General features: G+C 52.4%; 12 protein-coding genes across 12 annotated transcripts; 3 read left to right on the top strand and 9 right to left on the bottom strand.

Annotated features, from left to right (window-relative positions):
- Positions 1-356: 356 nt before the first annotated feature.
- On the top strand, positions 357-2,404 carry LTS14_008070 (uncharacterized protein; the record flags this gene model as incomplete). The annotated part of the gene is made up of 8 exons (XM_064840758.1): positions 357-535; positions 593-1,207; positions 1,260-1,452; positions 1,504-1,592; positions 1,645-1,837; positions 1,891-2,068; positions 2,128-2,339; positions 2,393-2,404. 8 exons carry the CDS (start codon positions 357-359, stop codon positions 2,402-2,404), a joined length of 1,671 nt encoding a protein of 556 aa, XP_064691789.1.
- Positions 2,405-2,412: 8 nt separating this feature from the next.
- Positions 2,413-3,264, bottom strand: LTS14_008069 (uncharacterized protein; the record flags this gene model as incomplete). Its single annotated transcript, XM_064840757.1, has 1 exon — positions 2,413-3,264. The coding sequence occupies one exon, from the start codon at positions 3,262-3,264 to the stop codon at positions 2,413-2,415; it is 852 nt and encodes a 283-aa protein (XP_064691788.1).
- A 326-nt stretch (positions 3,265-3,590) lies between these two features.
- Positions 3,591-5,209, bottom strand: LTS14_008068 (uncharacterized protein; the record flags this gene model as incomplete). Its single annotated transcript, XM_064840756.1, has 3 exons — positions 3,591-3,795; positions 3,845-4,861; positions 4,917-5,209. 3 exons carry the CDS (start codon positions 5,207-5,209, stop codon positions 3,591-3,593), a joined length of 1,515 nt encoding a protein of 504 aa, XP_064691787.1.
- A 664-nt stretch (positions 5,210-5,873) lies between these two features.
- On the bottom strand, positions 5,874-10,187 carry PEX6 (peroxisomal assembly protein; the record flags this gene model as incomplete). Its single annotated transcript, XM_064840755.1, has 2 exons — positions 5,874-6,558; positions 6,619-10,187. 2 exons carry the CDS (start codon positions 10,185-10,187, stop codon positions 5,874-5,876), a joined length of 4,254 nt encoding a protein of 1,417 aa, XP_064691786.1.
- A 563-nt stretch (positions 10,188-10,750) lies between these two features.
- LTS14_008066 (uncharacterized protein) lies at positions 10,751-13,121 on the bottom strand (the record flags this gene model as incomplete). Its single annotated transcript, XM_064840754.1, has 5 exons — positions 10,751-10,968; positions 11,023-11,119; positions 11,182-11,890; positions 12,055-12,389; positions 12,447-13,121. 5 exons carry the CDS (start codon positions 13,119-13,121, stop codon positions 10,751-10,753), a joined length of 2,034 nt encoding a protein of 677 aa, XP_064691785.1.
- Positions 13,122-13,866: 745 nt separating this feature from the next.
- Positions 13,867-14,850, bottom strand: LTS14_008065 (uncharacterized protein; the record flags this gene model as incomplete). The annotated part of the gene is made up of 1 exon (XM_064840753.1): positions 13,867-14,850. One exon carries the CDS (start codon positions 14,848-14,850, stop codon positions 13,867-13,869), a length of 984 nt encoding a protein of 327 aa, XP_064691784.1.
- A 286-nt stretch (positions 14,851-15,136) lies between these two features.
- rad17 (RFC checkpoint protein Rad17) lies at positions 15,137-17,695 on the top strand (the record flags this gene model as incomplete). Its single annotated transcript, XM_064840752.1, has 1 exon — positions 15,137-17,695. The coding sequence occupies one exon, from the start codon at positions 15,137-15,139 to the stop codon at positions 17,693-17,695; it is 2,559 nt and encodes an 852-aa protein (XP_064691783.1).
- A 48-nt stretch (positions 17,696-17,743) lies between these two features.
- LTS14_008063 (uncharacterized protein) lies at positions 17,744-18,602 on the bottom strand (the record flags this gene model as incomplete). Its single annotated transcript, XM_064840751.1, has 2 exons — positions 17,744-17,937; positions 18,005-18,602. 2 exons carry the CDS (start codon positions 18,600-18,602, stop codon positions 17,744-17,746), a joined length of 792 nt encoding a protein of 263 aa, XP_064691782.1.
- A 1,093-nt stretch (positions 18,603-19,695) lies between these two features.
- LTS14_008062 (uncharacterized protein) lies at positions 19,696-20,771 on the top strand (the record flags this gene model as incomplete). Its single annotated transcript, XM_064840750.1, has 3 exons — positions 19,696-19,899; positions 19,959-20,063; positions 20,118-20,771. 3 exons carry the CDS (start codon positions 19,696-19,698, stop codon positions 20,769-20,771), a joined length of 963 nt encoding a protein of 320 aa, XP_064691781.1.
- Positions 20,772-21,085: 314 nt separating this feature from the next.
- On the bottom strand, positions 21,086-21,760 carry LTS14_008061 (uncharacterized protein; the record flags this gene model as incomplete). The annotated part of the gene is made up of 1 exon (XM_064840749.1): positions 21,086-21,760. One exon carries the CDS (start codon positions 21,758-21,760, stop codon positions 21,086-21,088), a length of 675 nt encoding a protein of 224 aa, XP_064691780.1.
- Positions 21,761-23,139: 1,379 nt separating this feature from the next.
- On the bottom strand, positions 23,140-23,769 carry LTS14_008060 (uncharacterized protein; the record flags this gene model as incomplete). The annotated part of the gene is made up of 1 exon (XM_064840748.1): positions 23,140-23,769. The coding sequence occupies one exon, from the start codon at positions 23,767-23,769 to the stop codon at positions 23,140-23,142; it is 630 nt and encodes a 209-aa protein (XP_064691779.1).
- Positions 23,770-24,191: 422 nt separating this feature from the next.
- On the bottom strand, positions 24,192-25,264 carry LTS14_008059 (uncharacterized protein; the record flags this gene model as incomplete). Its single annotated transcript, XM_064840747.1, has 2 exons — positions 24,192-24,659; positions 24,818-25,264. The coding sequence occupies 2 exons, from the start codon at positions 25,262-25,264 to the stop codon at positions 24,192-24,194; spliced, it is 915 nt and encodes a 304-aa protein (XP_064691778.1).
- Positions 25,265-25,275: the final 11 nt, after the last annotated feature.

Below are 25,275 nucleotides of genomic sequence, written 5' to 3'. Positions count from 1 at the left end.
GGACTTGCTGGCCTTTTGTTACAAGCTCAGTATCTTCCAAGCCATGCCTGATCATGGCGGAGGCGGTAATCTCGGCTTCCCAAGCCGTCTCGCAAGAACGTGCTTGTAACGCTTAATGGAGGTGCTTGATACACCATCATCGCATTCGGTTCCTGCAGCAGCTTCAAACACTAGCAACAACAAGGTTTGCGGGGCTTCTTCGACCTCACGCCATCCTGCCCATATGGCAGTTGTCTTGCCGATGACGATGACGAAAGGTATGTCCGGAAGGGCAGCACTCGTCGTCGACAGCATAAGACTGTCATCCTCCCTAGCCAAAAGAGGTCTTCGGTGTTCTCTTTCACACTCCATCGACTATGGCTTCTCTATCATGTCTGGTCGCCTCTTTCGGCATATTAGTAGCAGTGTGCAATGGCCAAGCCATCCAGACGGTGGGCACAGTCAACAGCAGTGCTCCAATGGTCGACCTGGGCTATGTAAAGTATCAAGGCTATAGTAATGCGACTGCTGGCATCAACTATTTCCGTGGTATCCAGTGAGCCAATCATACCGTCTTCAGCGACACGAATTCGTCACTGACTTGGTTGTATAGATACGCAGCCAACCCAACAGGATCACTGAGATGGCAGAAGCCCCGTCCAATCGAAGCAAACAACAACTTCGACAGTAGAAAGGTCTACAACGCCACCCAGATAGCCCCAGCATGTTACCAGTCCCAGCCATACTCCGTTTATGTCGACCCGACGGACCCGACGGCCTTCATCCACACACCACAAGGTCAATCCGAGAACTGCTTAATCCTAGACGTCCTTGCTCCAAGCCATCCCGTCTCGAACCGTCTGCCCGTCATGGTACAGATCCATGGCGGAGGCTACACTCAAGGTAATGCCCAGAGCTATCCAGGAGATGCTATGGTCAACGCTTCGAATGGCAACATGATTTACATCTCCATCCAGTATCGACTCGGCTTGTTGGGCTTCTTGGCTGGAGGAGAGACCATGCAAAACGGAGTCGCGAATGCTGGATTGCTTGATCAGCGAGCTGCATTAGACTGGGTCCAACGCAACGCGTACGCTTTCGGTGGCGACCCTACAAGGGTTGTTTTATGGGGTGGCTCAGCTGGAGGCGGAAGTGTTACTACTCAGCTTATTGCTGGTGGTGCTTATGATGAGCCTCCGTTCAGCGCCGCTATTGCCGAATATCCATGGTGGGTACACAATTCATCTTCGTAAGTTGAGGCACAACGCTAATAGATTTAGGTGGCAACCATTCCTGAACTCTTCTCAACAGGACAAGCAATTCGACACCACTTTGACGCTCTCCAACTGCTCAAGTCTCGCTTGTCTGCGATCACTGCCTGGTAGCACAGTAGCTACGCTGAGCCAAGCCGTCGAAAATTCGTCGTATCCCACTGGTGGAGACGGCTTCGGCGTCTACTATTGGGGTCCTGTGGTATGCCGAAGACTCCTTACCAGCCACGGATACTGCTAATAGCAACTGCAGGTCGACTACAAATTCATCAAAGAGCTCCCAAGCATCGCATTCAGTCTAGGTCACTTCTACGATGTCCCACTCTTGGTCGATCGCGAAGCGTAGGTGCTCTTATTGTCTCGTCATGTGGTCAAGCACTAACGATGTTCACAGATATGAGGGCTATATCTTCAGCAATCAGTCGCTCATGACGCAAATGGCAGAGACCACGGATGCAGAGTACCTCTTCCCATTCGCTGGTCCCGCATTCTTCTCTCGTCTTTATCAGCTCTACCCTATGTCAGACTTCAACTCTACTTTCTACCAGCGACAGACGTGGTTCGGAGACTTCATCATTGATTGCCCAGTAAGTCTGCTCCAGACACTCTCTCCAAGGAGCCAGGACTGACATATTCGCAGACCTATCAGATGGCAACGAACGCCGTAGACAGGAATGCCAACAGTTCAGCAGTCTTCAAGCTCACATTTGCAGCTGGTAGCGAGCTGCACGGCTCAACCAGTGCTTTCCTGGCATCCGCTACGACTGGCTTCCCGCAAGCCAACAACCACACTCTTGCCGAGATCATGACTTCATATTGTGAGTCGCGCGATCGTCCCCTTGTGGCCTACTTAGCAGAGTGCTGACATTGTGTACAGGGATCTCGTTCGCTGTCACCCACGATCCCAACCCTATGCGAGCCAGCAACGCTCCGTACTGGCCCAGTTACATCAGTAATGGCGCTGGAAGTGCTGCCAATGGCCAGTCCGTTGGCTTTGATACTCTGGCTGTAACGTATACTACCATCGGGCCAGCGGCAGATCCAGATGCTTCGGCTAAGTGTGACTTCTTTGGCTATCAGCAGTTCAAGGTAAGTAGTACTGTCTTGGGTATAGCAGGCCCGAGATGCTGACTTCAGCGCAGGTCATGAACTAGGTCGTCTGCTACGGCACATGGACTCGATTATCGATAATGCGATAACGTGCTTCTCCAAGTGCAGCCAGATCAGCTTCAGCCTTCTCGATACGCTTGAGCAGGAAAGCCAGAGTGGCATCCCTAGCTTTGTCAAGTGCCCGTAGACGATCGATGGGCATGTTGCTGTAATCCAAGGCAGGTTTTGCAGGCGAGACAGTGGCCTCTGCTTTCGCAGGCGCCAAGGTCGTAGGCTCAGCCTTACTAGATCCAGCCTCGACACCGTCATGATCGAGCTCTTCCATGCCTAACACAAGCGCGTCTTTGACCATCTGCTCCTTTTCAGCAGCCAAGGTCCTGAGCACGCCTATACTGCGATCTCGTTCTTCAAGTGATCTCGCGAGCTTCCCAGCTTGCACCGTCTCATCCTCAAGCTTGCGCTTCTTCGTCGCAGCCTCAGTAATGCTCTCCTGCCACTTCCGCACCGCACCCTTGGCACAGTCTTCCATATGTGTGAACCTCACCGGCCCAAGCATAATGCCACCATACCATCGTGCTACTACGCAAGAGCCCACGACTTTTATCTGATCAAGCACTCTTTGGACTGCCTTGCCGCCATTCTTCTCGCCATCATCGTCGTTGCCGACATCGTATTGCGCGATGCTACCAGTCAGCGATCGCTGGGTGCCTTCTTTACGCCATGCCAGGATCTTGTGCGAGGCGCTCTTGACTTCTGCGATACGTTGTAGGTTTCTAGCAGGTACGTCCGGAGAGAAGAAGCCTATGAAGGTCGATTGACGGTCCTCGATGGGCTCAGATCGGTGAACCTCACCAGTAGATACCGCTAACGCATTTTCAGCTGTACGCTTGCGCTTCTGCGACATTATACCTGTAGTGACAGCCTCGGAGGCTCAGCTGCTTGTCTTTCACATATTGTTGGTTGATGTGCAGATGCTGGAGCTCAAATGCAGCGATCGACTTGTCGACTTGGTCATGGGAAAAATGGAGACATGACTTTCACATCAAAGCTTCAAAGGTGCTCGTGTTGCAGAACCACAAAAGTGCCAACCTTTGGACATATTGGGATGTCTTGGAAAAAGGTCATCCGGTGGAGGAACTCATTATGTACATATAAGCAGACATTCGCCTCGCACATTACCTCCACGCAGAGCGCCCGCTACACGCCAAGTGTGTCATTGCCAAAGTCCACTTAGTGCTTGCGTCTTCGCATGCCAACGTTGAGCCCAAGAGGCTTGCGTAAGAACCCTTCCCTAGTCTCAAGATAGTCCTGATAGAGCTCAAACTCATAACGTCGGAACACGACCGCGACGATAAGCGAAAGCTCCATCTCCGCCACGTTGCGACCGACACAGGCGCGAGGACCGTAGGAGAAGGGGATGAAGGCACTCTTCTGTCTGCGACGTCGTCAGCTTACTGTTTGAGTAACCGAAGTGGAAACCTTACCTCTCAGTAACCTTCTCCCACCTCTCCGGCCGAAACTCATCAGCGTCCTGGCCCCAGATCTCCTTGCTGTGATGCATAGTATAAGCCGGCACACTCAGCACAACACCCTGCGGGAAGTGATGACCGGCGAGATCGACACCAGGTCCGGGCGGCACGAGTCGAGGCAGACCTTGGCTGGATGTGCTGTGGATGCGAAGAGTCTCCTGAATAACCATGTCCATGTACGACAGATCCTTGACCTGCTCGTAAGTTGGCACGTCGTCAGACAGTAGTGCTTGATCCAGCTCGGCCTGGAGCTTCTTGACGACATTGGGATGCATGAGACAGTGGTATAGGAGTGCGCAGGAAGTATTCGAGGTCGTATCAGATCCGGCGATGAGCTGTGTAAGGGCCTCAGCTGTGAGCTCAGCGCGACCGAGCTTGTTGCCGTTCTCGTCCTTGCCTTCCATAAGTCGTGCCAGTAAGTCGACACGATTGATCTCACCACGCTCAGCAGCATCCAGCCTTTGCGATACCCGAGCAATAGCAATGCCAGCGAGGTTCTGCACAGCCTCTACGCCCTTGTAAAAGAACGGATCCGGGATATACTTGGCGTATGGCTTGATCCAGGACATTGTCCCGATACAGTTCGAGACTTCTCCTCTTCTGTTCAGCACTTCAATGGCCGGCGCTGTACTGGGCGGTGCATCTGGCGATTTGCGGATCTCTGCGATGTCTGCTCCCTTTTCCAACATACCGAATGGAGCTCCGAACGCCAGATCTCCGATTACATCGAACGCGACGTAGTTGAACCAATGCAGCGCGTCAAACTTATAGTATCCACCCGTTGCTTGTTTGCTCCTGTCGTCCCATTGCTTTGCCAATTGCTCGAGATTATGGTGGATATACTGCTCGAATTGCCCAATGTTCTTAGCACTAAACGTATGCGAGATGGTCTTTCTCTTCCGGGTATGCTCGTTGCGGTCTCGAGTATTGAAGAGGCCACGCTGGATCGAGACGAAGGCATCGTAGTAGTCCCTGATATCCCATCAGTTCAGCTTCATTGTTCCAAAGCCCGCATGCCTTTACTTACGACTTCAGGAACCCAGTGCCATGGCCATACACAATTGGGATGGCATCAGGATCCGCGATCGACACTTGGTTTGGCTGAATCCTCACCAGCTTGCCATACTTCTGGTGGAGTTTATGTACAGTCATATATCTCCTACATCGTCTTGCTTCGTAGAAATACCAAAGGTCGCTGAACTTCGCCAAAAGTGGTCCCGGGATATCCTGGATCTGCCAATTGCGGACGTATGGTAAGACGAAGTATAGAAGGGGTAAGGCCAGAAGCAGATATGGTGTGAAGAGGAAGGATAGGAACATCTTGCTGGTTTGTCGAGCCCGCAGGAAGTAGGATAGAGCGTCGCGTAAATATGATCTTTCGAGCGTAGACCATGTGGACCTTCCGGTCTCTTCTTTACAGCGGTGAAGTGATGAGGTGAGACCAATACTTATACCATCGTCTCATACCAGGCGAGACGAATTCCAGAGCTATATGCACATCTCGCCAAGGGCATCCCGAACCAGACGCCGGCTTCCCACGCCTCTTCCCACTGCTCCGAAGACACGCCTGGAGACATGCGATCGAGTCTGGTGCCCAGGCTCGGGGCTCGTGTGTACCCCACTTCGTCATGGTATCAAGAGAACTCTAATAGATGGCGGGGAAAGAAGGAGGAAGAGCAGTCGGAGACGAGGCCGGTTCGGATCATAGCCGAGTTTGCGGCGATATTTCGTTGAAAGATGCACGGAAAGCAGATACGGCAGGCACATAGACTTTCATACAGCTGTGCTAATGTATGGCTCACGTGCTTTTGAATCTGCCATAAATGCAGCCGAGAACAGAGTGCTTCAACCAGTGACCGCGTGCAGTTCGGTCAGCATCAGACGCGAGGTGCTCGGTGTACGATTGATTATTGAGAGGCCGTCAGCACTTTGTGGGCGCTTGAACCATGCAGGTGAGCGCCATATTGTAATTCCATTTCTCGCTCTAATCGTACAAATCCTCGCCAACATCGTCGTGCTCAGCTGACGCCATATCAGCACTCTTACCCTTGCCTTTGCCCTTCTTACCGCCGTTGATAGCTAATCGATCGGTCCTGACAACATAGTCGTCACCCGACTCATCATCAGCACCAAGTATAGCTTGATGTCCATTACCAGCATGTCCATTCATCGTCATTTCCCTGTCCTTCCCAGCCTGGGCGCGCTTCATAAGTGCAGCAAGCTGAGCACGAGACTGGGCAATATCACGTTGGCTGGACTGCGAACGCGCATTAAGTGGTCGAGCAACATCTGCGTTCGCTTTGGGCACAGGCTTTTTCGTCGTGCCTTCGAATGTGTCCCGAACACGTTCATAGTGCTGCAGCTCATCTAGGCTGACGCTGGGCACCAGTTCTCGTCTTGCGTTGGTGAAGTCTCCATCGGTTACCAGGACTTCTAGGTCATCCTCGGTAGCATGATGGTCGAAGAAGTATGCGACCGAGGCCTTGCTTTGACCCCGTGTGACACGCTGGTCGTTGATAATAGCCAGCTTCTGATCCACAAGCTTAGCTGATCGCGTAACAGCTTTGAGCATGGCGTCCGAGCACAGAGCATAGAGATCTGCTCCGGTGAAGGTGAAGGGCAGTGATTTTGACACCTTTGGAAGCGATAATGATGGATCGAGACGGAACCTGAGAGTAAGGTCAGTATGGTTAAATTCAGAAGGAGCATGCTGGATTGGGTGGGCATACTTCCTCGTCAGTGCCTGCAGGATAGTAGCCTGCTTCTCATGTGTATCGCTGATGCCAAGATACAACATCTTGTCAAAGCGACCTGGCCTAAGCAAAGCCTGATCGAGCAAGTCCGGTCTATTCGTAGCACCAATGACGAAGACACCACCACCACTATCCTCGCCATCACTCATACCATCCAGCTCAGCCAAAAGCTGCGAGACGATCCGATCCATAACACCACCACTATCACCCTGATTCCCACGTTTCGGGGCCACACTATCCAGCTCATCAAAGAAGACGACGCAAGGTCTCGCATCTCGCGCACGCTGAAAGACTCTTCGTACATTGGCTTCAGACTCGCCAATATACATGTTCAGCAGCTCCGGGCCTTTGACCGAGAAAAAGTTGAGACTGAACTCTGTGGCGATCGCTTTAGCCAGCAGAGTCTTGCCAGTTCCTGGTGGGCCGTAGAACAGAATACCACTGCGCTTCTTGAGGCCCTTGGCGAACAGCTCAGGTCTCGAGAGCGGAAGCTGAATCGTCTCAACAACGGCATCTTTGACGTGCGTGAGACCGCCAACGTCAGACCATTGCACGTTCGGGATCTTCGGGGCGCCGATGGAGTCAGCGAAGTTCTTGCGAGCGAGGTCAACGGCTGCTTCGAAGTCGGCTGGCGTGAGTGATGTTGCTGCGGTACCGCCTGATAGCTGGATGTCTTTTAGCGTTACGGACGGGACACCATGACCTGCTGCTATTTTCGCAAGATTTGTCAGGCGATCCGTCCTTGCCACCAAGGCGCGATCGACAACATCGACGAGGTCGCCTGCCACAAGCGCCGCAGTCTTTACAGCGATAGCTGCAAGATCCACCTCTAGTGCTAGCGGAACACCTGAACCTGCCACGATATTCTTCAGTATACCCTCGCGCTCACCTTCATCGGGTGCAGTCATTTCAAGCTCGTGCGTGAAGAGTCCTCGCACTGCCTCTGGAATCTTCTCAACGTCTGTAGTCGTTGCAACAAGCACTCGAGCGGACTCCAGTACAGTTTTTAGCGAGGCCGCGACTCTATCCGAGCTGAGCGTCTCGATGTGCCTGATGCAGAGAGCAGTATATTCTGATCCGCAGTCCAGTGCTCTCTCACATCGTGCTTCGAGAAGACCCTGCGTCTGAGTGTCCACATTTCCACCACCTTCGGAGGCGATGTCAAAGCCGTCGATGGCGAAATAGTGCAGACCCAAATCTGCACATACTTGCTGTACCATATACGACTTGCCTATACTGCGTTGCGTTGATGTGAGTAATAACGCTAGTGGCGGCATGCCTAGATGCACTGCTCGTGGACTAGACGATACGGATATCAGCTCGCGCAGGCGACGATGCAGAGTAGTGACACTTGTCTGTACGGCCTCCGGCAAGGTCTGCTGTCCCGCTTGTGCGGCCTTCTTCGCCGCTTTGTGTACACCCATGTAGTAAGGCCAGACGTTGCTGGTTGCAGAAGGTAGCTTTCGCTTCTCGTCACCAGACTGTCGCATAGTCATACGAGACGGGTCGATAGAGGCTGCGCCTGCCCACAGATCTGTTATCTCTGTCGCTTCCTCGTCTTCCGACGGCACGTTGACAGACTCGATGCTGAACCACGCGACTTCGGACATAGCTGGATCACTCTTGCTGCCTTCCCGGTGCCACTGGCCAAGCAGAGCTCCTGGGCCAGTGCCTTCTTGCTCAGCCTCACCTTCGTATAGAGACCTTCCGAGGCTGGCATCGATAGGTATGGCGATCACATCACCAGCTTTCACGATCCGCTGTCTGCTCTCGAAGTGCTCCTTCAGATTCGCGAACAAGACATGACTAAGAGCTCGCTCACTAGACAGTGGTGTGACCACTTTCCTCAGTGTGACTTCCGATGCGATCGGAGGTTGTCGCGATGCAGAAGATGGTGGCCTTTGTGTCATTCCACGCTTTGCCGCCTGCCTTCTACCAAACAACAATGGCGACAGACTGACGCTTTCTGCATTGTCGAGATTGGCCAGCAAGATAGGTGAAGTATAAAGTGTTGCCGGCGTCCCTGCCGTCGTTGCTATCGAGGAGATGCTGTCGCGACGTCCATGTTTGCTGGCCATCGGATAACGAGCTGGCTTACGAGACATGTGCTCAGGCAGACCATATACTTTGACTGGTCGCCAGGACTGAGTTGATGCGGCGTCGAAACCACCGAAGGCGCTCAACTGTGGAAGACCATGGCTTTCGACAGACTCAATCTGCACCCAGTCGCCAGAGAAGCAGCCAAGGCGTGCTAAGGCCGTAGAATCGACATACACACGTGCTTCTTCATCTTCCGTGGAAGCAGGCTTGGGATGCAATAGCTCATCAGAAATTCTCTCTATGAGACCCTGCGCTCGGAAGACTTTGCTTTTCGTCGCTTGTCCACCGCGGATGGTGCTGGCTGTGACGTTCGAAAAGATGGAGCCTGGTGTACTCACGCCGGTACCTCGTCCTCCTAATGGCCTCTGCGTGCTCGAGCTCATGGCAGAGCTAATACCAGATGGCCCTTCCGTGATCCCTGGTTTCGCAAGTGAGATCATGTCGTCGGAATCATCGGACAGGTTGCTTTCTTCCGTGCTCGAGTCAAACAGGTCATCTGTATTGGACAAATCCGTTGTCGATTTGGACGTCACAATGGGCTTCATGGGTGAATTCTCCTCGGTAGCTGAAAAGAAAGCCTCATTAGAGGTGTCTTCGTCCGTCTCCTCGTCCAGACGTGGTGAAATCAGGGCACGACCACGAGGATCATGTTGTCGTGTGTCGGAAGCGGTTGTGATCACAATCTTTGTGCTCGAGGACAGAAGACCTTGTGACACGGGCTCGCAGGCCAGAACTCGTGCTGGAGGTGCACTTGCATGCGTTACAGGGTGTGTCAGGCCTAGATTCAGCAGATCGCCAACATGCACAATCGCAGTCTTCTGCAAAGCTTCACGCACAAGCTGTTTCTGCCGTGTTTCGTCATTCTTCACTCCCACTTCGTTGCCGTTCTCCACAGCACCGTGCTTTCCACCTCGCTTAGCAGCATAGCCATTGGCGCCTGCGAAGCCCTTACCGTATCTCTTTTGCGCTTCCTCGAGCTTAGAGACGGCCTCCACATCCAGCGTGACAATCACTGTCTCCAACGCCAAGGGCACCACATCGCTAATCTTGACTTCAATGGCAGTGTTCAGCCTCACAACTCGGGTCGGCGAGCTGACTTGAATTAAATTGACAAAGCTCTGTATACCGCTCGCAGCAGCAGGGAAGCGCAGAGTGGATGCTGGTAGGGCTTTCTCATCCTTGAGCTGTGTTCGTAGAGGTAGGATTGTCCAATCCGACCCTGTTATGGTTGTGTTTGGTGTCCATGGTGTGAGGGCTGTATATAACGTGCCAGAGTCATGCGCACCACGACCAGAAAATAGATCCAGCAACAAGTCCTCGGAAAGGACCCCAACATCACCCTTCAAGCTACCGTCCAGGAATATTCGTGCTGATATGGGAGGCTTGTCTTCTCTTCTCCGTCGCTTCCTCTTCAAACACCCTACTGTAGGGTTCTCATAGGCCATCCTGATCGTCCACCACAATTGTTCTGCTCAGCAGACGCATTTGTGTCACTCACGAAGGAGTAACGTGCAGCTCCTCAGGCGCACATGCTGAACTCAATCAGCCAAGAGGGTCCTCGACCGGCAGCCGGTCACGGCCGAGCCGAGGTCATAACCTTTTGCCTCAGCCGAGACTACATTGCTTACGGCCATCACGTCGTCTGTGGCCTCCTTGGGATTCGTGTGTGATTGGGGGAGGTTGAACTCGAGCATGACGATAGTGATTTTGTTGAGCAGAAAATGCTCCGGAACGATAACTCAGTGATGGCAGAATGCGGAAGTTACACATCACATCAACAGGCGTCCGTGCACCAGAGCAGGAACATGAAGGCCAAACTACCTGTGGCAAACTGCATCTACACACATACCCATGAGCGTGCGTGAATGTGTTATGATGATGAGGGGCACCCCAGGTGTGCGTATCGTCATATAGAAGCTGAGACCTCAACCAATCTGCCAACCTAAGCTACCAACGAGCCCTTCGTATCATCATCAACCATCCTCCACACTGCCACTTCAGAGACTGTCTATGGTAAACCCAAGAACAGCTTCAACATCTTGGGATAGTTTGGAGTTCCTAACCCAGTGACAGGATCCCATCCCGGCGCGCTTTGAAAGCCTGGCGTTCCACAGCCCTGATTGCCACCCTCCGTGATATCGTTGAGCACGCCTGGATTGGCATAGATGACAGGGTTGATGAAGCCGATGCTGCTCTTGCCGGCGTTGTACCGAGCTTGGTTGATTACTGCAGAGGTCCTGGTTAGCATCGTTCGTTACCTTGAAATGAGGATTTACTGACATGTGAGGATACTACCAGTTGTGGGCGACGAGGCGGACGTTCCATAGACAAGGGAGAAATTCCCGTCCACAGATACGACGTAGTTGGCGCCGTTCGCCTGCATGGTTGTTAGTACCTTGAGCGTTGAGTGACTTAGAGGGCGACGGAAGTCTTGCTTACCGAGAGGTCAGGGTGTCCGCGAGTACGCTGGGAGTTATTGAAGCGATCCGCACCGTACGGAGGAGGGAACTTGGAGAACCACTGGTGCACAGCCGCAGACTGGTAGTCCGGCAGTGGGAAGACGTTACTGAATCCTCCACCGGAGTAGATGACCGTCTCACAAGCCTCCTCCGGCTGGGTACCAGTAGCCAGGGCCTTGCTTATATCGGTGTTATTCTTAACCTGCGTGGCTCCAACGGATGTGACATAAGGGCATGTGCCTGGGAAACTAGGGTTGAACTTGCCCGACTTGCCGTTGGTGTAGCTGCTGTTGCCTGGTGCGAAGGTCTGGTTGATGCATTGCCCACCATTGCCTGCGACACCGTAGTCTCCGGATGAGTACAAGACCGAGACTCCCATGAGCCCGAGCTTCATGTACTCATGGCATTGACGTTGTTCGTAGAATGGAGTCAAATCCGCTTCGTTGTAGCCGTAGGACGTGGAGATGACCTTCGTGGCAGCGTAGCCACCACAATTTTTCGGGCCCTTGTAGCCACCCGGGTAGGGGTCAGGGTATACTGCGTCTTGATTGGGATCGTCGCCACCGTCATAGGTACAGAATGAGGAGTCAATCGCATCAAGAAAATCATCGAAGGATGCACCTTCAACAAGGTCACCGGCTTGGTATAAAGTGACTTGCTGAGGGTAGACGAGCGTCATGGCGTACTCCCTAGATTGTTAGAAGCACATGTTAGCGTAGCTGCAGTCGATCCAGTACAGATGGACAGGGTGAGTTATGACGGCGTGAAGTGTCTTCCACGCATCGGAGATAGTGGTCGCAGCAGGGATCGAATGGAGAAACGGGCATAGTCGGAGGTATGACAACTTACTGACACATTGTTAGCATAGTCAAAGGCCGGAAGCTGCAACGATGGATGTACCAGATCAAGATCGGATTCACCGTTGAAGTTGAAGCTCATATTAGTCTGCTGAACAACGCCTCCGTCGATCGAATCAAGTATAGGCCTGTTACCGACTTGCTGCTGGCTGAAGTTGCGGAAGAACATATCTAGATCGCTGGGTACGTATGCCTGCGGGCTGTATTCTACAATTCCATAAGAGTTCTTTGGATTTGCTTGGCGGTTAATCGGGAACTGGTAAAGAGCGCGCAGGCAGTCTGGAGTGATGTATTCGTCGCAGTTGGCAAGATCATTGGTAGGCTTGTGCCACTACAAAGAACCGTGAGTACGGGACGCTTTGCAGAATTCTTGGGATTATGCACATACTTTCGGCATTCTCCACCCCCCTCCTGGAGGCTTCCACGGTCCCCAGGGCTTCCCGGGTCCCCACGAGCCACCGTGAGGGTTGTCGCGCTTCTCGATCATATCTTCGGCAGCGTCCTCTGGGACAGCACGAGCCTTGATCTTGGCGTCGAAGTGGACAGTAGGGTACACGAAGTCGACGTGCTCCTGAAGATGAGCGGGGATACTGTATTCCTCGCAGGCGATATGTGGTTGTCCTGACTCGTGCTCATAAACATGATAGCGAGTCTTGAGAAGGTCTTCAGCCTCGTCGACGGTGGCACTAAACTCTAACCAATTCAATGACTGCGATTGCTTGATACGAGGTCCGGCAATGCCAGCAGAAGCCAGCCAGGCCTTGACAGCATTTACTGACCCTTCGCTTGGTGCGAAAGCTTCGGCCACATCTTTAGCGGACCAGTGCTTGCCATACTTGGCAGAGCTGGGATGTGAAACGTCCTTCAGCCAGTCCCAGCCTTTGTCCAGGTTGCCTTGGGTGAGAGCAACCTTCATGGGCAACATAGCCCGACGATCGAGAATCTCTCTCTTCTCCCACCCAGAAGGGGCAGTTGTGCGTGTCTCATGTACGGCATGTGGAAGCACAGGGGAAGCTATGACAGCCGTGGCAAGGGCACTAATGGCCAAGGTAGAGAAGAACATCTTGCCCAGGCGAAATCAAGAGGGCCTTGGAAGGTTGGGTGCCAGCAGACCGAAGACGGGCGGTCGGTGCTGTTATGTAACCTCACTCTGGGCCTCCCTATCTTCGCACCAATCGAACGAAGCTGGAGGGCCTTCCTCTTGTGGCCTGATGGCTTCATCTCTATTGATCTGTTCCGCTTCCTGCTAGATTGTGTGCCTGCTGATCTACGCCTAGTCCGCCACAATGCATGATCATGAACAAGGTGTTTGATGCAGCGGCATGCTCATAGTAAGAAGCAAGTATAAGTGTGGATCCGTTCACATTATCCTTGGTGCGATGATTGGCGTAGAGATAAGGTATCGATGGACAAGGTTGCGGCCCATAGCATAGACGAGCCTCAGCCCTGAAGCTTCTTCTAGAGCCTCGGTGGGACATGGATATCTCCAGATTGAGCTGCCTGAAAGAGCCTTTGTCCATAATGGACTATATGGTAGTCGCATGCAAGTCGTCGATAGTGCGCGCGAGCTGTTGATCATAGATTTGCGCATCTGAGAACCTTCCTAATTTGGCGTAGATATCGCAATTGGCGGGGAAACGGCACCCTCACTATCATCTCCAGCACAGACCGCATGAGTAGCGATATCTTTCAGTGCCTGCACATCCCCCGACGAAAACGCACTTTAGCCAACACTTGGATTTTGACCGCGCAAATGTAAAGAGAGTGTTGCGATTATAGGCCTTCAGTCTGCATCGTCGCCCACATCATCATGCGTCCATGGTATGCATCCATGGCAGCATCTTCCGCGACAACTCGTTCCATTTGTATAGCTCGCCTGAATTTACATTATAATGGTAGTAGTTGTCCGTACCTCCTCGTACCATAGCACGACGAAAGGTGATGTTGATGCGACCTTTATCGGCCTCGCCACCTTTGCGCTTGGGTATACTATGCAACCACTTGCTCTGTGTGAGGCCTTTCATGAGCAACATATCACCACTTCCCAAAGGAAGTTTCAAGGGCTGGGTCTCGGATGCATGGCCTTCTGGTGTAGGCTTGTGTTTCAGAAGAAAATCTCTCTTCGCTCCCAAGGTAAAAGAGGCGATGGCTGGCTCGACGCCTAAGAAGCGCTCATCGTCAGAATGATAGCTGATACTGTCCTGCCCCGTGGAGTAATAATTGACGAGACAGAAATTGAATGTGCAGCCCGTTGCATTCTCTGTCAAGGTTCGTAGCAAATCCAAGCACTGTGGAATGGGCCTTGGCTTGCAGTTGTATGCATCTTTCGGAAGAGCTTTACCACTGGCACTATCGACAGGTAACTCGTCGCCTCCAAATCTGGCAGTCTCATCGAGACCGAAGACTGTGGTGAATCGTGGTGTGGTGATGTTCGTTTCGACTGGTCCACGTTTGATGGTATACTTGACCCGGTAGAAGAACAATTCACGCCTCAAAAACTCGAACAGATCTTTGGTAATTTCCTTTGGCACAAATGGCTGGTAGTACACCAAATCAAGATCGGTCCGATCATTAATCACACGTGGTTCCGTACTGGGTGCGAGGTTGAGGATCTCGCTAACGTTAGGCGGTAGATGGGAAATAGCATAAGGGTATGTCGCATGGTGAGACGCCTTTGTCGGATCACTGCCGGACGTATCGGTGGTAGCTTCGCTGTTGGCTGTTTTCTCGTGACGAGCACGCTTTGCTGGCGGCGTGAAAAAGGCGTCCAAGGTCCGTGGTCGTTTCGACATCCGGATAGATCGACTTTCTAGCACGACGATATCCCCGTGTTAGTTAGCCTACCCATATCAATGAGGATTAAAGTAAGACAGTCGTGAGATGCAGCCACCAAATGGGAGACGAATCTCTCTTATGACGTTTTGGCCTTCAATGTACTACGCGTTCATTGGTTGCCTGTCCATATCGGTGTCTGTGCATTGAATGCCTTCTCCGTTCGATGAACTTCATCTGGATCTGTGCATCACGAATCCATGCCAATGCTCGATTTGAGGGTCAGCCACAAGCCACGACTGCATGATGGTGCAGTCGCGTGCTTCAAGGCGGAAGGTGATACTGCTGTCCTCGGATGGCGAAGATGGCACTTCGGGGGACCAAAGCTACTTGAGCCAACGGAAAGCAGATGACAGTCATTCAGATCTTGATATTGAAAGTCCAAGGCCAAAGGAGAAGACCAAGAACGCTCGCAAACTGACGTCTGCCTCTTCGACCCCCGCAACAAGTTCTCAGAAATCGCCAGCTAAATCTAAGTCGACACGTTCGAAGGGCAAGTCATCAACCAAGGAGACTGCACAGCCGCAAGAAAAGACCATCTTCTCCTTCTTTAATGCCGCGACTCAACGTCAACAGCGCTTACATCCATCAGCTAGTCCTGAAAAACAGCTCTCGCCGAAACCAGAGCTCATTAATGATGACTCTGCAGAGGAAGGCAAGGATGTGACACTTGCGGAAGGCTCCAGCACAGCACTCGCGCTGCGGAAGCGCAAAGCGCAACATAGCACCAGTTTCGAGCAAGGTGGCGCTCTGGCACCGAGTGCCGCGCAGAAGTTCCGAAAGACAAGTGGTGGTGGCAAAGTGCCGTCTTTTGCGGTTGTGAACGAGGACCAACGCACCTGGGTTGACCAATTCGGACCATTCAATGTCGAGGATCTCGCCGTCCACAAACGTAAAGTGAACGATGTGCGCCAGTGGCTTGGGAACACATTTCACGGCAAGCGCCGCAAGGTGCTCGTCATGAAAGGCGCGGCAGGCACTGGCAAGACAGTCACTATTCGCATGCTAGCCAAAGAAATGGACTTTACAGTTGCCGAGTGGCAGAACCCGGCCAATGTAGACGCCTCACATGACTCATCGACTTCTGCAGCCGCTCAGTTCCAAGAGTTCGTGGGTCACGCTGGAAGAACTTCTAGTTTGCAACTTGCGGCCGATGGTGAGTCCTTGGCGGGAGCAGATGTTGAAGTTCAGACAGAGTCCCGTGCGACGAACATGCGGCGAAAGCAGCTCCTTCTTATTGAAGAGTTTCCGAGTACATTCTCGTTGTCCTCGGTTGCGCTGCAGACTTTCAGATCTACTATTTCTCAATACCTCTCAGCTACACAATCGCAGTACTTCTTTGTGGCACCCCTTGTCCTCGTCATTTCTGAGACACTACTCTCCACCAACACGGCCGCTGCAGATAGCTTTACTGCACATCGACTGCTTGGACCAGAGCTGAACAGTCATCCATACATCGACACAATCGAATTCAACGCTGTTGCGCCGTCGATCTTGACCAAGGCTCTGGAGTCTGTGGTAATCAAGGAAGCCAGAAAATCCGGCAGGCGGAAGACTCCCGGGCCACAGGTCATCAAGCGACTTGCTGAGAGTGGAGACATCCGTAGCGCCATCTCGTCCCTTGAATTCCTGTGTTTGCGAGGCAACGATGACGATACATGGTCAGGCAAGGTACACTTCACGAAGCCAAAGAAGAAAGTTGACCAGCCAATGACAAAGGCCGAGGAGGAAGCCTTGAAGCTAGTGAGCAACCGCGAGAGCACACTTGGTGTTTTTCATGCCGTTGGCAAGATCGTATACAACAAGCGCACAGTTCCTCTACAGCCAGCATTGGTCGCTCACCCTCCTGCATGGCTTCCTCAAAATCGCAGGACGACAGTCCCCGAGACGGACGTTGACGGCTTGGTCGATGAAATAGGAACGCAGACATCCACCTTCATTGCAGCACTTCACGAAAACTATGCACTGTCATGCGCGAATTCGAGCGCAGAAGAAGCATTAGACAGTCTCAGTGGGTGTGCTTATGACATATCCGACGCAGACTTGCTCTCAATCGATCGCTTCTCATCATCAAATCGTGCATTTTCTGGATCGGCCATGGACAGTCTTCGACAAGACGAGATGGCTTTTCAGGTCGCTGTCAGAGGACTCCTGTTCGGTCTACCTTCACCAGTCCATCGGGCTGTTCCCGCGAGCGGCAACAAGCAAGATGCGCATCGCATGTTCTACCCGACGTCTGTCAAGCTGTGGAAGCGACAGGAAGAGATCAGTGACTTGCTGGATCTGTTGACTGCTCGAGCTCAAAGTGGCCACCTCCAGACCAGTGCCTCTTGGTTTGACAAGTGGACCATCGACACTCCGGTGGGCGTAGAATCGTGGTCGCGCAATAACACTTTCCGATCCGCTCGGGAAGACCTTCATGTATCCGGTGATACCTTATCACTCCTCTCATCGATCACTAGAGCGGACATACTATTAGAGCGACTACCATACATGATGCAGATCCTACCGCACAACTCGCCACTGTCAGTGCAGGTAAGCAGGGTCTCACACATGAGTGGAGAAGGTAGATCATTGACCGTCGACGACGAGGCTGCCGATGAGGAGAACGATGATGCTGGGCCTGACGAAGCCTGGTCCACGGATTGGCCTGAAAAGGATGACATGCCGTCGCGGCGGAAGAAGCCCACTCGTGATAGACCCACTAGAGCAAAGCGCGAGACCGAAGGAGGTGGCCTTGCGATCCCTGTAGAGACCGAAGTCGGAAGACTTGTCCTGCAAGATGATGATATTGTAGACGATTAATTTTGCTAAGTTACCATTGTATATACCCTGTACGCTTACTAAAAAGACCTACTTTCTCCCAAGTGCGACCAGCGACATGCCGTGAAGTACACCAGGCTCAGTTGCGCACATGCCCTTCATCTTCTCGATGAAAAGATCTTTGTACTTCGCCATCTCCTCCTTACTCATGTCCTTGCTCAATGCGATGATATGCGGCATCTTGGTGATCATGAAGTCTGCAAAGGAATCATAGCTTTGGTATGCTATGAACGGTGTCAGTGTAATGAAGGATGTGATCTCCACTGGCCATAGCCACATCATCAGGCTTACGCATATCGACTACAACCTCGTATGTCTCAATGTCCTTGAAGCCGGCCTTTCTCATCTCTCCTTCAATTCCTCCCGTGGATGTCCAGGCTTCGGGTAGAGTAGGCAAGATTTTGTCTGGTCGGACCTCTGTCAACAAGTTCATGAGATCGAGCCATTGGCTGCTTTTCCACGCAGAGAGTGCAAGGACGCCAGACGGCGAAAGTACGCGAAGTGATTCGCTCAGGGACTTCTGTGGATCTGGGGTCATGAAGTACACGAACCCGGCGGTAATATGACTTTGACTTCCGTCGGCAATTTCCTTCAGATCCATCGCGTTCTGTACTTTTGTGTCGAGGCGGGCCCAAGGGGAGTTCGGATCGGCTGCCGTGTACTTCTCCTTCGAGACTTGCACTTGCTTGACCATGCCCTCGCTGAAGTCTGAGCAGGTCAGGGTGCAGTCTTTTGATATCTGACTGCCATAGTCTCGGAGTAGGTATGTCATGACCAGACCGGGACCGCAGCCATTATCTAGGATGCCGCTAGCTGTGGAGAAGGATTTGAGGACATTGGCTCGCTCCAGCATCTTGTGGATGGGACGTATACTGGTCGTCTCTGCCATTTTGGCATAGTTGCTGGCGAGGTCATCCCAGTCGCCGCCTACAGTCTCGGGATGAGTTAGTGATGGGCTTGGCAGGCCAAAAAGCACGTCGACACACCTTTGAAAGGTCTGACATGGTGGTTCGCTTCCAAACGGCAACGTGATCGTTGAGGATCTGGAGTCTCTTCTTCGAGATGTGGAGTGATCTAGACAGCTTTGCTGCAATTCGTACCACGCTGAATGAAATGAGACAGTCTTGCAGGCTGGCGGTGGAGGAGTTGGTGATGAAGGCAAGGAGAATGGCGGAAGATGAGGGTAAGATGCTGTAGTACTTATCCTGTTCCCATCAATGCTCAGCTACCTTGTCGCCGGTCGAAACGGTATTTCGGAGACTTTTGTGAAATGTTGCCGTGAGGAAGGATTCTAGTCAGCTCGTTTCAAATCCGCGCATGTGCGTAGACGAGAGTAGGGCTAAGTTGAGCACGCCAATGCGAGGGGGCGTATATAGAATGTCGTAAAAGCATGCTCGTGATGAACTGGATACAGATTCCAACCCTTTGGAGCAAACGTCGGCGCGTTGATCACAACCATGGTCGGGAGATGTTGGGCTCTTGAGCATGAATTGGAGAGCGATTGCGTCGATGAATAGGCTTCCGGTAAAGCAATCGTGTCCTACGATGGACGGAGGACTGTCATGCACATATGGTGATGTTGTTGGTATGTTGTTGTGCTAGTCGTCGTGCCTTTCGTTGACTTTAGTGATTGGTCAGCGCCGAGGTTAACACAACTGATACATCATCAGCCTCCTCTTTCTCTCAGACGACGACACGGCTGCGTGATGGTCCAGAGGTCCTCATCACCTATCGTATGCTGCAGCTCTTGCTACCTCCTACCAGGGCCGGCGACAAGAAGAGCTGCGTCCGGTGCCGCTCCAGAACTACCGTCACGATCTAGAGGTGGGACACTTTCAGAAGAGGCAGCTGCCAATGTAAAGGTAAACCATGCTGTCATTGCTCTACTTCCTATTTCTTTCCATCTCTCCGCCGTTGCCGTCTGTCTTATCTTACTTGCAGTTCACCTTCCGCACTCACTAGCCTCCACCATAACCATAATCATGTCGGGTAAAGGAATCAAGAACGTCTTTGGCGCCGGTGCCATCAACCCGCCTCGTGGCTTTGGCGACCCAAAGCTGCTCGAAGAGCAAGCCTTCCCAGTGTTGCTAGAGGGCGACTGTAAGACCATCGACACCGCCGCCCTCTATGGACAGAGTGAGACCATTCTTGGACAGGTGGGAGCCGGCAAGCAGTTCACACTCGATGTAAGATCAGGTTCATGCTTCGTAGATATCCTCATTTCGGTACTGACATGCTCGACCAGACCAAGATGAAAGGTGGATTTGGTGGCCCAGGCCATGCAACAAAAGCCAAGGTCATCGAGGAAGCCGAGAACAGCCAGAAGCTTCTAGGCACCACAGTCGACATCGTGAGTCTCGTGCGCAGCATGGGATTGTGAGGCACGACTGACAGCGTGGAAAAGTACTACATCCACGCTCCCGACGGAGATACCGACATCGCTGAGACCCTCGCCGGCATCAACGAAGTGCACAAGAAGGGCTTCTTTAAACGATTCGGCTTGTCCAACTACCAAGCGAAAGACGTGAGAAATGTCTATGAACACTGCGAGAAACATGGCTACGTCAAGCCAAGCGTATATCAAGGAAACTACTCCGCCGTGGCTCGCAAGCAGGAAGAGGTGCTCTTCCCAACTCTACGCGAGCTCGGTATATCCTTCTATGCCTACTCGCCCATCGCCGGAGGTTTCCTCACCAAGACGAAACAAGACATCGCAGACGGCAAGGGACGTTTCGACGTCAACGGGCCCCTGGGCGACATGTACGCGAGCATGTATGGTCGTCCTAAGCTCCTCGAGGCACTTGAGAAGTGGGCGGATATCGCTAAGGAGGAGGGCGTGTCAAAGGCTGATCTTGCGTATCGCTGGGTCAAATACAACAGTCCGTTGAGCTCCAAGCATGGCGATGCCATCATTATTGGTGCGAGCAGTGTTGAGCAGCTCAAGCAGACCCTGGACACCATTAGCAAGGGACCGTTGAGTGATAAGGCGGCCAAGCGGATCGATGAGCTGTGGGAGGGGATCAAGGAGGATGCGCCGCTTGACAACTATCATCGGTAGATAATCCGCTGAGCATACACATGGCCTTACGTCCACAACCGAAGCCAGAGAGCTCAGACATCTTGTTCAAGAAAAGGTGCTCTTCAGATCGTACAACACTATGGTAGATGCTAGATGACGAAACCAATAAGAATAACAAGCGACAATATCCCTTCAACTCCATGAACTCATGCTTCTGCCGTAAATGCCGTGAATGCCGTTGCCAGCCGTGCCCTGTCCATACTTCCCGTACCCAGTGTAGCGATAAATTCGAAAAGATGTTGTGCAGAAACGAGCGCGTCACAATTCAAAAGACCATGCATAAATCTTCCGTATCACCATAAGTCGTACATTGGAAAGTCGTGAGTAGCACCAGTCTCGATCTCGAGCTCGTCAGGATAGTGTACGGTGATCTCGAACATGAATGGGAACTCAGGCTCCGGAACAACTCGGAGCGGTGTTCGTACGAAATGGTATTCAGGAACTGATTGAGCCTCGCCTTGCTCGAATTGGGTGCCGGCCTGGTATATAATGCCGCTGGAGTGAAGGCTCATCTCGTCGTTCGAAGACTGCGATAGGAGCGACACAGTGCTCATGGTGCGCTGGCTGGGGCTAAGACGTACGAGCATTGAGCCGCCGGGAGTGGGGTGATCGTCTGAGCTCATGGTGCGGCAGCAAGCATATGGCCTAGGGGTGTCTGAGCAGGTGCAGCGTTGGTGTCTAGCCAAGATGAGTCGGACGACCAGTGGAGTCATGGAGCCCATGTCACCGAACTCAGTCTCCTTGTCAGCACCTTCTTCTCCATCGACGGACATCTCGTCTTCAAACTCGGCCCCACCACCTTCCTCGGTGAGCTCGTCGTTGGGGCGGCTGGAGTTGCAAGCACATCCGCAACGGCAGCGGCATTTGACCAGGTCAAGCTGAGGAGAACGCTCGCTGTCGACTTCGGTGGCCTGTTCGACGTCCGGACTGTGTTCCGGTATAGTGTGATTGCCATCTCGGAAGGCCATCTTGTCCATCTACACGTATAGAGTGTAAGCTTCGACCGCGGCAGCTAAATCCGCTGCTGTCTACCGAAGTGGAAGATGTAGTATGCACAAGAAGTATTGATGTCAGTAAGGTATATGTTGACTAAATGCCAATTGATGCCGCCGGCGCCTAGCTAAGTCCAGATGTGTTGTGTTCGTACAGGTCGTGATCCCAAAGAAGTTTGAGGGAAGCAAGACGCATGATCGAAGGCTGGAGTACTATCCTAAATATCATGTGAAGCTCTGGTCCTGCAATGCGAGGCACGGCTGACGTGCCTTGAGACTGACATCACACAAGCCGTTAAGCCGCTCCTTTGACACGCGACTACACATTCCGGTCAGACTGATTGTCGTCGCAGATGGCCGAGTGCCCAGCTCTTATACGGCAGATCAACCAAACGCGTGGGCACGATCTTGCGCCAGTGGCTCAGGGAAGATAGTCGCAGGTGGGGAAGCATTAGGTCTGCTGTCAGATGGTTCGGCATAAGGATCCCGCATATGTGTGCTCCGCCTCACGTTCTCGCGTGGAAACCACCCGAGTGGTCGCCTTGTAGTAAGATAGCTCCATGGAGTTTCGACTCATCGTTGTCCCCGCGTATTCAGGTGTTAGAAGATCGCGGGGCGTACGGATGGAACGTGGGGAAGCGAGGTGGATCTGTACATACACGGGCGAGTAGTGATAGCATTCGAGGTTGTTGCTCTGCCGTGCTCTTGCGAGTGATAATACATGGCGTTGGCCGATTGGATGCGACTCTGGTGAAGTAAACGAACAAGACTCAGTGCTGAATAGCGGGGTAGCTCGAAGCAGCGTCGGCTGAACTTCGGTAATCAACCAAAGTGCAATAGCTATGAGTATAGATAGAACTTCTTGATTAAACATAGCAATAACATCGTGGCGTTGGTGGTTTAGTGGTAAAATTGGCCGTTGCCATATGCAATCTTCTTGAGCGCTTTGAATCGGCCAGCCCCGGGTTGTAAGTGTTGTATCTCAGCGCATATGTAAGATGCCACATACTAATAATAGTCAACAGCGATTCCCGGCCGACGCAACTTTCTTTTGCCGTTATCGGATACGAGGTGAACTGTACTTTTGCTTTCTGGGAGGGAGACCTCAGGCTCAGAAGCGAATAGCATGGCATAGTCCTGAGTCGCAAAGCATTCGCTTAACATATTGAAAGTGTCCCTGGCTGTTCGTTGAGAAAGCAGTCAAGTGAGGGGCATTTCACGGGTACCGTATCTTGCCACGTGCGAAGAACTTGCCACAGTCATAATAATAGGAATCATAATCGTCACGCATATGCACATAAAGACATGGGTAGCAAGATCAAAGGGGTATCTCTCAGTGTCTCGGAAACACCGTCTCACAAATCCAACAGAAGCGCAGCAACGCCAACAACACCAGCCAACACAAAAGCACAAGGACTACCCAGTCCACTCGCGGTTCCAATCACCCCACTACCTCCCTGATTGCTCGTAGAACCGATGACACCATTTCCATTCCCATTTCCATTTCCATTCCCATTATTCCCGTTGTTGCCCGAGTAGATGGTAGTAGCAGCCGCGCCAGCAGTGGACGCATAAACCACACAAGCACCAGCATAGTTGTTGCATTCGTCGCTATTGCTCACTGTAGTCGTCTGCACTACAGTCTGCGTAGCCGTGCTGTAGCTCGTCACTATCGTCGTTGGCGTGCTCGTGCGGGATGTGGGTGTATAGACCGTAGAACTGGGTGCATTGCCTGTCGCGTAGATGGTCGTGGTATACGAAGGCGAACCATATCCGCCGTAGACTACGCATGCGCCATAGAAGTTATCGCAGGCTCCCGAAGCTCCATTCGTGTTCGACGCTGTTTGCGTGACCGTTGTTGTCGCTGTCACGGCTACGATTGTCGTGCTTTCGGCGCGGTCATGGAGGTTGGCCGCTGTGAAGGTGAAAAGTAATGACAGAGCCAGCAGGAGGTACTTGAGCCGGTATCGTGGTTCGAGAGCCATGGTGTTGAGAGGAACTACGGTAACAGTCACAGCGGTGTAATGCCCTCGCAACGAAGTCTTATCACGTAGCCATTGTTGTCGATACGAGAGTTGCGCAGAACTGTACCTGTGTAGCCTGAAACAACAATGACGCAGGCGTGTAGAATATCTACACCATGCTTCGCCTGCCGCGTGGTCAAAAGTCGCTTGCTGTGGGAGAACAGCTGAGGTGAGCTGCCACGATTGGTCGATGGAGCATGCTCAAATGCACCGCCTGACGCTAACGCCACAGCTCGTGAATGAGGATCATTGTGCATATATTGTGTTTGGAGTGTGTCTGGCATGTGATCGTGAAGATGTACGATATGCCGCGAGATACACAGCAGGGAGATGCTGATCGTGCTGCATAATTTGTAGGATCAGACTAGGTATACCTGGTTAATCTACCTCCCAATCCTCATCTCTGCCCTCGCATACCGATACAACGCTCTCAAAAACACACTATATCCCACACCCACCGTCGAGTCCTGCGCTCCATAGATCTCCGTCAGCCGAACTTGCCACGGTGGGTACCCGTCTAGCATCACCCTCTCCCCAAACACGATCAACAAGTCTGGCTCTCCCATCACGGACTCTGTGATCTCGGCATCTATCAATTCTTGGCTGATGTCGGCTGGTTTGAGCTTGTAATCTTGTGCCATCGTTGCCAAAGTTCGGGTTAGATCAACGAGCGTTTGGCGGCCGTCGGTGGAAGAGATGAGTAGAATGGTCAGGTGTGGGTGTGTTGTAGCGCCGTTTGTTGCTGGTTCCGGGGAGTGTGGCGGGCTGTAGGATGGGTGATGTGGTGCTCTAAGACTTATTGTAGGCTTCAGTGGGGAGTTGCCGTAGTAGTCTGTCAATGTCTTGTTGATCTGCCGGTGCAGATGTTGAAGAGAGGTTTGGAGGATGCCTTTGCTGTGTTAGCGAGTGATCATGCTCCGCTTGACTGAAGTCAAAGCATACCAGATCTTTCATATATACTCAACATAGGGATTCCAGCACAAGCACTCCAAGCCGCAACCTCACACACCTCATTGACTAGAGTCTCCAACCTATCCCTCTTCACCCCGTCGGGCTGCAAATCGAGTATCACACTCAAATGTCCAGGCACTTTACCAAGATTCTTGACATCCTTCTGGATGAACTCCGGAGCACGGTGGTGGTAGTATGTGATAGCATATAAACGATCAACGATAGCATGATAGGTCCGCCGCGCCCGTATATAGATACTGAATATTGCATGAATGAGGGTGAATAGTAGGTTGTGTAGAAGGCTTTGCAGTGCTGGTCGTATTCGTCGTTGATGGTGGAAGCGTTTTGGTCTTGATTTAGAGAATTGTGGTTGTGGTGAGGTTTTGCGTTGAGGTGTTAATGGCAGATATGGCTTCAGTAGCCTCTCGCGCTCGGCTGGTGATAGTTGGTTGCCGTTGGCATCGAGGTCATTGTGGAAGGCGTATGTCTGGCGGAATCCCGGCATTGCGAATGATC

This window comes from Recurvomyces mirabilis, assembly GCF_035927965.1.
Source record: "Recurvomyces mirabilis strain CCFEE 5264 chromosome Unknown scaffold_23, whole genome shotgun sequence".
In the NCBI taxonomy this organism is placed as follows: domain Eukaryota; kingdom Fungi; phylum Ascomycota; class Dothideomycetes; order Mycosphaerellales; family Teratosphaeriaceae; genus Recurvomyces; species Recurvomyces mirabilis.
This window is presented reverse-complemented; position numbering and strand designations above follow the sequence as displayed.